Here is a 10,931-nt window from a genome sequence, read left to right as displayed (position 1 = left end):
AATGAAGTTTATTGTAAGAAGGAACTATAATAAAATATGCTCGTGCTATTTTGCATTTCCCTTTTTTTTTTGTTCAGGCGGGTCAGTCCTCAGTGGCGCGTGTATTGGTTGCACGGGGTCCTTCGCTGCTGGTGTCGCCGGAAGTAGTGTGTGGAGCGGCGTGAGGTGAGTGAATGGGACGTATGGGGAACGTTCCCGGGGTACAGAGCGTCTTCCCTTGTGTGTATGGAGGAGGGGGAAGGAATGCTGGGGCTTGTCTGCTGTAAGATAGTCCTAAAGTTGTGCATAGAATGGAGCCAAATCCTTCTCACCTCCCTCCTTTCTTGTCTGCTGTATAGACCTGTGTGTATTGTTTAAAGAGACCCTGTCACCAACTTAAAAAAAAAGGCAAAAAAGCAAATATAAGGCCCGTTCACACTGTGTGCATGCTGAACTGTGCGTTTTCTGCTGCAATGAGCCACGAAGAGGAGGCGGTGTGTTGTACTGCCACTCGCTGCACCGCAGTTCTGTGCGTGGGAAAACGATTGTTTCCTATGTGCCCGAGCAGTGACCGGCGTTTATCCAGTGCGCAAAACTCCAATCGCTGCACTGTGAGGGGACGGCAGCAGAGAGGATCAGGAGCAGCTGTGCATGGCAACCAATCAGCTTCCAACTTTAGTTTTCAAAGCTTTGGTCAGCAAACTGAAGCTAGAAGCTGATTGGTTGCCATGTGCAGCCGCTCCTTGTTTTGATGAATTCCCCCCCCCCTCCCAGTGTGTGAAAATGCTTACTTCAGGTGAGCGCTTGTGCAGAAAAATGCAGCATATTGCAACTCGCTACAACCCCCTTAAAGACAGCGCTGTGGTGTGAACAGGACACATAGAGAGCAATTGTTGTTCCTGTGCAGATCTACGTCGCTCATGTGAGCTGTTGTGAGTAGGGTTGCCACCTCATCCCTTTAAACCCGAACACCTTTGAATTACACAGCTTCTGAGGCTAATGTAATGCAGATAAGGCACCAAGTGAGTTTAATTACCACCTTAATCAGCCACAGAACCTGTGTAATATGTGTTCGGGTTTAAAGGGATGAGGTGGCAACTAGGGTACCGATACCGAGCATTTGCCCAAGTACTTGTACTCGGGCAAATGCTTCCGCCGATACCTGGAAGTCAGCTGTGATCGGCCCGTGGGGGAGTTACAAGCTTCTCCCCCAGCGGCTTTAGTGACATACAGCGGTGATCGGTGGCTGTCACTGCATCCTCCTCCATGCCCCCTCCGTTCCGCCGTTCCCCTCTCCTTCTCGGTCCCCCTCTGCTGTCCTCCTCCGTTCCGCCGTCCTCCTCCTCCTCCTCCTTCCTTTGTGAATGGATAGAGTCAGCTGACTCTGTCTATTCACATAACTGAAACATTGTAATCTCCTGTGATTACGATGTGTCAGTTTATGAATGGAGAGGAGCCGCTGTCTTCTCTCCATTCATTCTCAGTGCAGCTGAGGCTTCAGAGAAAGGGACTGGGGAATCTCTATCCTCGGCCTCTTTCTCTGTCTCAAAGGGGAGATTTCAGAGGTCTGTTAAGACCCCTGATATCTCACCAAAGCCCCCCCAACAGGGCTGATTAAAAAAAAAAAAAAACACCAAAAAAACACATATTGCAATAAAGAATAAAAAAAATATTGTAAATAATAATAAAAAAAAAAAACACACACACATACACCGTTCACCCCCCACCCCCGAAAAAAAAGAAAGCACTGTTTAAAAAAAAACAAAAAAAAAACACTGTCACGTGACATTAAAAAAAAAAGTATCAGTAATCGGTATCGGCGAGTACTTGAAAAAAAGTATCGGTACTTGTACTCGGTCATAAAAAAAGTGGTATCGGGACAACCCTAGTGGCAACCCTAGGTGTGAGTAAGCCCTCCAACTACAAAGTTCATCTGGGCTTTATAAGAGAAGTGTGTGATTTAAGAAGTTCGAGTCCCCTAGGTGGATTCTGCAGTTGTCCTCCGCCGCTTTTAAGGCTCCTTTCACACTTAGGCGCTAAAGTGCTAAAAATAACGCCTGCAAAGCGCCCCAAAAGAGCCGCTCAATGCACTCCAGTGAGAAAGCCCCGAGGGCTTTCACACTGGAGGGGTGCGCTAGCAGGGCGGTCAAAAAAAGTCCTGCAAGCCGCATCTTTGGAGCGCTGTAGGAGCGGTGTATTTACCGCTCCTAAAGCGCCCCTTCCCATTGAAAACAATGGGGCATCGCTGCAAACCCGCCCGCAAAGCGCCGTTTAACCCTTTTTCGGCTGCTAGCGGGGGGTTAAAACTCCCCCGCTAGCGCAGCTAAAACGATGGTAAAGCGCCGCTATATTTAGCGCCGCTGTACCTCCAGCACCCGCATGCCTCAGTGTGAAAGTAGCCTAAAACCTGCTGATTGCTTGATTCTCGGTCTGCAAAGAGCCAGTAACTGTCAGCCAGCAGCACTCTGCTCTGCCCCTCCCGCACTAACTGGAGCGCCAGGCTGTGGAGGGGGTCGGGAGCGGTTGGCTCAGGTTCTTGGCAGCTCACTGAGCCAGCTGCCAGTCCAGGCATCTGGGTGGATCCCGATGTTTTTTTTTTCTTTTTAAATCAAAAAGGTTTTTATTGAACATGTCAAAAAACAACAGCTTCCAATATACAAGTACATAAAGGAGTTTTCATCCAATAACGTATACACAAGCATGGTAACCTTACCGTTACTACACATCTAAGTACTCCCAGCACTTGCATTCTACCACTACATCCCCCCACTGACACAGCACTCAGCATGCATGGTATAGATACGGTATATCTTCACCCCTATGGACACTGTAAAAGTCGAGACATCACAAGTTCTCCAGGGCTTAAACCAGGTGTATCTAACCAGCGTGACCATATGCGTTTAAACCTGCCCCGGCATCCCCTGTGCTGGTAAATATATTTTTCCATAATAAGGGTATTTCCCATTTGTGTTATCCAGGAGGTACTAGTGGGTGGCGAGGTGGATTTCCAGCCCATTTAGATAAGTTTCCTGGCCTGTGCCCCAGAGAATTTAACCCTGATCAACTCCTCAGGGATCACATGGATCCCGATGTTAAAGGCCCCAAGACCCCTTACACACTGGGGCCGTGTTTTAGCAGCGCTTTTTGGCTGCTAGCAGGGCGCTTTTAACCCCAAAGAAGGGGTTAAAAACTCCCGTTTTGTGGTGCTTGCAATGGGAAGGGGCGTTTTGGGAGCGCTGTATACAGTGCCCCATCATTGGTGTCAGTAGGAGTAATGGTGCCCCATCATTGGTGTCAGTAGGAGGAATAGTGCCTCAAGGGCTGCATCCAGCCCCCAGTCCGCAGTTTGGAGACCACTGCTGTAGAGGAAAGATGCCTATACTAATTTATTCTGAAGTCGGGTTGCTCACATGATATCCCCAGCGGCCAGCTTCTCGGCATGGGAGAGATTGCCGACAACGTCTGCAGAGTCTGGGCGATGACGTCACCCATAGGCTTATTATGGGGCATCCATTGTCAGCTGTCCCTCCTCTACTCTGAAGCCAACGCTTGGATCCAATCATGTGACCGGACCAAGGTGCCTTCAGTATAGGTAAATATAGATAATTTTCCTCTACACGGGGTACTTGGTATAGGTGGGGCTTTGAATGGGGGGGTGGGAGAAGATTTATACTTGGTCAGTATTTGACTGGACTTCTATTTTAACTACATCAACTGTTATACTAAATACAACAAATTCATCCATCCATCTATCCTTTTACCCATCCTGGATGAATTACTGCTTTTGTTTTGAAAAAGAGTGAAAAAGATGAAGGAAGACAGTTGTGGGTTTCAAGCCCAACTAAACTTTTACTTTAACCCTTTCATGATGGAGGGTAAAACAAATCCTAACACCTGAAAACAATTTTGCAACTTTGGCACGTGTGAGGTAAACTGTACATATCATCGCCGCTATGTCGTGTATCCAGGTGGATTATACCTTGTTTATTTTTTTCAAGACAAAACTGGGCTTTCATTTGGTGGTAAATGGTAATGGATATCTCATGATTTCTCTTCCTTTTTTTTTTTTTTTTATCAAAGGAAAACTGAACCCAAATAAAATATATATATATATTTTAAATTTAGCTGTATTTTTTTGCTATTGCCATAACTTACCACCAAAAGACAATCCAAAATATATTCTCCTGCTCCTGTCAGTTGCAGCGATACCACATATGCGTATGTTAGTTGTCTGTTTTTGTTTTGTTTTTTGTTTTTTTATCCTATGGAAAACACACAGAAAATTTAAAAATGCTTTTTTTTTTTTTTTCCCTGACCTTTGACCCTAACACTGGCCTAGATCAAACTCTGATCTGGCTATTTGTTCATTTTTTTGGCTATTTATTTTGGGGGTGTTTTTACACACACTTTTTTGTTTACACTTTACTCTTCTAGCAAGGAGAAAAAGGATACAGTGTATCTTTTTCTCCATACGTGGGAAGAACACGGGGGGCGGGCTTACAGTGACTGATCACTGTGATGTCCAGTCAGACGCAATCAGGTGATCGGGAACCGTGCCTCGCTGTTCCTGATCATTAGTACAAGACCCTGAACTATTGGTGACAGCTCAGTCTCTCTGCAGCAAGCTCTCAACACAAACACGGCGCATATATGCAGCCCCATGCATAAAGACCCACTTTTATGTCACTGCATATATGGGTATGAACCTCGGAAAGGCGAAGGGGTTAAAGCAGCTAAGTATATTTCAGGTGCATTAAAGCATAAGGTGGTCTTCTTTGAAAAGCAGTCACAGCCTGAGTAGAAAAGCCAGTCCCCTGCCAGCAGGCCACAGAGAAGGACCCCTTGATCTCGGTGTGGAAGCAATGGTTTCTCTGCAGAGGTCTGTCGCACCCCCTGCTTAGTCATGATTTTAGTAAAACGTGCTCCCTGTAGTAAGGATATTAGAACATCTGGCAGGTGTTTACTGCTGTCCTTGGCTCACTGGTTAGATCTCCCATCACGTCATGTCCCTGTAGGACAGGAAATTATGGGAAATTTCTATAATTGCGCAACAGCCTACAGACATTGTTAAAAACATAACAGTCCCTAACCCTTCCACTTTTTGTGATGATGAAATCGAAAATGTTTTGGTTGACGGTTGAATGAAACCAAGTGTAGCGCTAATAGATGAAAAAATGTTGCTATAACACAAACAATAATAAAAATATATAAAATTAAAAAATGGTGTTTTGTATATTCGTGAAAATTCATACATAAAAGTCACTCATGTTATAAACCCTTAGGATCACCAAACGTGATGACGAGAAGCAATAATAGCAATATAGTCCAAAGCTAAATATGCAGGTGAAGTGAACATAGATAATGCAATGGTGATGAACTCCAAGACATATAATCATGGAAATTTCTGAATATAATCCAACGTGTGCTGATAGATACTTGTGCAGAACCACCACCCGAAATGACTGGAGGCTTACCAGAAAGTTGGGACCCACAGAGCATACGCTATATGGGTCAAACAGGCTTATGTTGCTCACTGACAATGGAGGTAGGATACCAAGGGCTGATAGATGGTAAGGTTGTAACGTTGCTATCCCAAGGCAGTCTTCTCCATACGGAAGCTCAGATATCAACGGCCATAACCCACATGTAATGAAGAAGGGGCTAATAGTGTAATTCCGCAAACCATATAAAGTTTATTAAAAGGAGAAACACTTACATCTCAAAGTAAAAAGCGCTTGCAAATAAAAATGGCGGCAGTGGAGTCCTCCCAGGATTGGATTATATTCAGAAATTTCCATGATTATATGTCTTGGAGTTCATCACCATTGCATTATCTATGTTCACTTCACCTGCATATTTAGCTTTGGACTATATTGCTATTATTGCTTCTCGTCATCACGTTTGGTGATCCTAAGGGTTTATAACATGAGTGACTTTTATGTATGAACTTTCACGAATATACAAAACACCATTTTTTAATTTTATATATTTTTATTATTGTTTGTGTTATAGCAACATTTTTTCATTTATTAGCGCTACACTTGGTTTTATATGATTTATAGCAAATTTTCTATTTGTCGTGGTAGCTGCTTACATATATGATTTCGTTGGAGTAAGCTAGGGCTGCAACTAACGATTATTTTCATAATCAATTAGTTGGCCGATTATTGTTTCGATTAATCGGTTAATAACCTTAAAAAAAAAAGAAAAAAAGTGTGGCGTATAATTTAGTTAATATGTAAAGTTTAAAAAAAAGGCAATTTATTCTTGATTATCTCTATGCAGCGGTAAATATAAATAACCAACTATATGGTTAGGGAGCAAAATATCTAATCCACTCTGAGAATAACAGACAGAAGAGATATACTGTATAAACTGTTAGAGAAGAGATATACTGTACATACTATTAAAGGGTGAATCTGATAACTATTTTCAGACTCAGAGATCAAATTTCATTTTAAGAACGTTCGTTCAATTTTCTAATCGTTAGTGGGGTCAAGTCGACGTTCATTTTCAACCATAGTGGCGGGAAAATTTGGAAATAGAAAACTTCTTGGTCAAAGGAATTTTCAGACAGTGTATGTGGTTTTTGTTCAGAAATTACATTCATTTTAAAAACAGAATGTTAAAAACAAGTGAAAAAAGTGATTTTTGCGCATATGATTTTGCGTCAATTTTGTGTTTTTGCATTTTTTTAGGCCAATTTGTTGTTGGGCAGATTAAAAAACACAAATTGCTGCAAAAACACATTAAATGCTTTTCTGCAGCTTCTCCGTTGAAATATATTGAAAAAAAGCACCTGTTTTGCGTTAAAAAAGAGTTCCTGACCCTTTCCAAATACGCAGCGGCTGAAAAAAGCATAGATGTGAACGTGTCCAATGGGAAACCATGTTAAAGAACTGCAGTGCGCTTCTGCAAAAAAGCACCAAAAAACACATAGATGTGAACCAGGTCTAAGACGTTTAGTAACATAATGGGGTTAAAAAAACGAAAAATTAGCCCTTTATAGTGCAAAAAAAAAAAAAAGCAGATAATCACTACTGTAAGGGGTTAATTTTTTTACTGTAGAAAGTAACTGTGAAAGTAACATCTACAGTAGCGATTATTTGCTCTTTTTGTACTACAAAGGGCTCGTTTTAATTTTTTTTTTAACCCCATTATGTTACTGGCCGAATAATCGATTATGAAAATAGTAATCGATTCATTTTATAATCAATTAGTTGTCGATTAATCGATTAGTTGTTTCAGCCGTAGAGTAAGCGCAAGGTCTACAGGTTTTTTATGACGGTTGAATGAAGACTGAATTTAAAGAATAATTCCAGACATTGGCATGTTATACATAATTACATTACTCCAGTTTGGACCAGGGTAAGGATGTATATTCCATACCTGGCCGTTGCACCTGGAATTTGGAAATCATTGGGGTGGACATTGCTAATCCAGTGTTCACCATTCGCTTTTGAGCCCCGCGCCGAGCGGCTGCACTCTTGCGTTGTGAACACAGGAGGTTGGCCAATCATCACAGGTGCCATTCAGAGAATACTTTGCATTTTATGAATGAATGCAAAGTGTTCTCTGATTGGACAAGGTGGAGAAGTGGGGTGGTGATGTCACCCTCCTGTATTCACAATGCATCAGGCTAGCCAATCAGCATGGGACACAGAAACAAGCGGAGATCACTTGAGAAGCGGTGTCTGCGTCAGTGATTTCCAGCTTCCAGCGGCATCAGACACTCATATCTACATTGGTCCAAGCTGTGTATAACATGCTGATGCCTGGAATTATTCTTTATAATGTATGCAAAATAAAACAATTCACTTATTATTTGCTCCCTTTTGGTGTGCTAAATATGCAAAAGTGTTTAATTTCTTTTTTAATCGGTTCAAGATCCCTGTGGATTTTGTAAGCAATCCTGTGAAATGATAGCTTCTTGTGCTCTCTGCCTGTACACAAGAAGGAGTTATAGAGATTGGGGGGGGGGGTCTGTGTTCTTTGTAATCCAGTAGACATAGGCAGGGCTGGCACCCCCTGTTTAGGAATTCAGAGCTGTGTTGTCACGTCAAAGAGAAATGTAGGAGCATTCTTTATTTCTAACACATCAGCAGTTACTTTTCTGTACTTGCAGGGTATTTAAAGGCATACAACACAGTGAAATTTGCATGCATGCCAAAGATGTACTAAATATATATTTTTTCTTTAATTTTGCCTAGACATGCTCTTTAAAATACCATTTTTGTTGGCGGCAAATTGTACCTTTATCTGCCCTGCTTCTACCTGTAACTCCGTTGCTGGTCTGTCTTGTCAGATTCGGATATGGCTTTATTGCTAACAATGATGTGTTACATCATGTAATATTTGTTCTATTTACATCCAGTATTTGCAGACATGGACACTGACCCTTATGATGAGTTTGGGAACTACATTGGTCCTGAGCTGGACTCGGATGATGATGACGATGATGACGATATGGGCAGAGATGACAGAGATATTGATGTGGTGAGACCCATTTCTATAATAGTAGACTGAACTGAACAAAAATGAGATGCATGTACACTGCCTCTCTGTCAGCTGAGAGTCTGACTTATGATATCCATTTCAACACATCCTAACAAACATACCTTTTCAGTGATCCTTCTACATTCTCTTTAGAAAAGCCGTTATCTTCTCTCCCCCTCTATCTAAGATAATGTAATTCAGGAGGATTGAAAAGGCTGGACATGTAGCTAAGAAGTGGTTGCCATGTTAGGAGATGAGAAAGTTTAGCTTTCACTTGATCAATGGGTGTAAGATATTTTAAAAGTCAAAGGTCCTTCCTAAACTGCACCCGTGATCAGGCTATGTATATTCAAGTATTTATATATTTGTAAGGGGAAATGATCCCCCACTGACCTGAGGGCTCATTTACCTTAAATAGCAATTCATCCTTAAAGTGATTGTAAACGATCACCTTATAAAACAGCCCATTCAGTTTAAAATTGTAATGACAAAACATTTGAGTATACTTATAAAAAAACATTATAAATAATTTATTTTTTTTCCCCTTATTTATTTCTTTTTGTATGCAATCCTACCTTATGGGGGAGGAGAAGCAACAGCACACTGATCTTACCAGTGTCAGTGGCGCTGTGTGTGTGTGTGTGTGGGGGGGCGGGGTCAGGACTAGTCTGATCATTGGAGGAGAGCAGGTTGAGTTCCCAGCATAGCTTGAGAATTGACCAGTGTGTGTTCTCCTGCTTAGTGTGGTCAGTTTTTAATAGGAAAGCAAGGGGACTGGTAGGATCACCAGACATTTCACACAAAGGAAGCAATACAAAGAGAACAGGATATTTTTTTCTCATACAAGTACATGGTACAGCATCCACATATCAGGATAATAAAATGCTAGTATAACAATTACTTTAAGGTTCACAGCAGATGTTGTTCTCTCAGTAGCTTAGCTCACCCTGCCCCATCCTTCCAGGGCTTCTGCACTCGATTTACATTATTAGAAGGCTGCAAGGCTACATGGAGGGGGAGAACAAGGTAGGCCGTGCTGCTGATTCACTTCTGGGAGTGGGAGGAAGGTGTGCTGGGAAGTCACTGCTGGGAGGTGGCGCAGAATGCACTGAGCTGCTGAGTCACTGCTAAAAGGAGAGGAGCAGGTGTGGATCAGCTACTAAGTCACATTTGGGAAGTGGGGGTGCAGGGTGAGCTATGCTGCTTTTTCGCTGAGAGAGGAGAGTGTGGGGTGGTTGCTGAGGGAGTTGAGCTGCAGAATCACTGTTGGGAGGGGGTGCAGGATGGGCTGAGCTGCTTATTTCACTACTGGATGCGGGGAGCTGAGCTGCCTGCAAGAACAACTTCAGTGCTATTGCTGTGAACCTCAAGGACCAATAACCCCAGAGAGTTTAGTTCCACTTTAATCTGAGAAAAATTCTGCTGAATTTAATTACAAAGCATAGTCTAACACTCCTTCTCCTATTAAGATAACATTTCTGTGGATGTTTATTTTAGCAGGAATGCAACTTGGCATTAACAATTCACTTCCTGACATTACTCCTGTCCTGTAACAATACATTGGTCATTTGTCTCTCTCCAGGCAGATGATGAGGATGATGATGATTATATGGCAGATCCTGATGAGGATCGGGGTGGTATGGAAGTTGTTCTCCATGAGGACAAGAAGTATTACCCCACTGCAGAGGAAGTGTATGGCCCAGAGGTGGAGACTATTGTGCAGGAGGAGGATACCCAACCCCTGACAGGTAAGTAAATACTTTATTAATTAGTTGTGGACCTTCTGTATGTAAATGTGCTGAAGTACTTTGACCTTCAAGAAGTTTTTATGAGATTCCACATGGACTGTTCAGTTTGGCAAAGCTGACCACCAGAGCGTTGGTTATTAAAGGCTGCACGGACCAGTCTTGTAGTGCAGAGGATCAGATAAATAGAATTGCTTTTCTTGCTCCCATAGATGTAAACAAGCATATAACGCTTGCAATGAAGGTGCAAGAGAGAACTTTTACTTTCCCCAGCGATCAGCTTTTAAATACATCTGTTGAAGTTCATGCAGTCTTTTTGTATAATCCACTATTAACTTTTGTTTTTCATAGAGCCCATTATTAAACCAGTGAAGACAAAGAAGTTCTCAATGATGGAGCAAGGGCTTCCAGCCACTGTATATTCCATGGAGTAAGTGTCTATTCCCACAACTTCATCCCTCGGTGCAACAATATCCAGCTTGCATCTCCTCATTACTTTTATATTCCATTTTTTAGGTTTCTTGCTGATCTAATGGATAACTCTGAGCTTATCAGGAATGTCACTCTATGTGGTCACCTCCACCATGGAAAGGTAGGTGATGGATGAATTGTAATTTCAGATGTACTTTGCTTAATCAATTATGGCATTGAAGATGTATAAAATATAGAAAACTGTAGCAGGCAAACAGGAGTTGGCCTACTTTAGTTAAA

General features: G+C 42.2%; 1 protein-coding gene across 1 annotated transcript in view; it reads left to right on the top strand.

The window, feature by feature from the left end:
* The first annotated feature begins 52 nt into the window (after positions 1–52).
* Positions 53–10,931, top strand: part of EFTUD2 (elongation factor Tu GTP binding domain containing 2) — a 57,095-nt gene continuing 46,216 nt past the window's right edge. Inside the window, exons 1-5 of the mRNA XM_073607719.1 lie at positions 53–165; positions 8,354–8,475; positions 10,058–10,223; positions 10,572–10,650; positions 10,737–10,812. Of these exons, the coding sequence (XP_073463820.1) occupies positions 8,365–8,475; positions 10,058–10,223; positions 10,572–10,650; positions 10,737–10,812 (432 nt within the window). The 5' untranslated portion in view covers positions 53–165; positions 8,354–8,364. The remainder of the gene's footprint in view (positions 166–8,353; positions 8,476–10,057; positions 10,224–10,571; positions 10,651–10,736; positions 10,813–10,931) is intronic.

This window comes from Aquarana catesbeiana, linkage group LG12 (assembly GCF_042186555.1).
Source record: "Aquarana catesbeiana isolate 2022-GZ linkage group LG12, ASM4218655v1, whole genome shotgun sequence".
In the NCBI taxonomy this organism is placed as follows: domain Eukaryota; kingdom Metazoa; phylum Chordata; class Amphibia; order Anura; family Ranidae; genus Aquarana; species Aquarana catesbeiana.
This window is presented reverse-complemented; position numbering and strand designations above follow the sequence as displayed.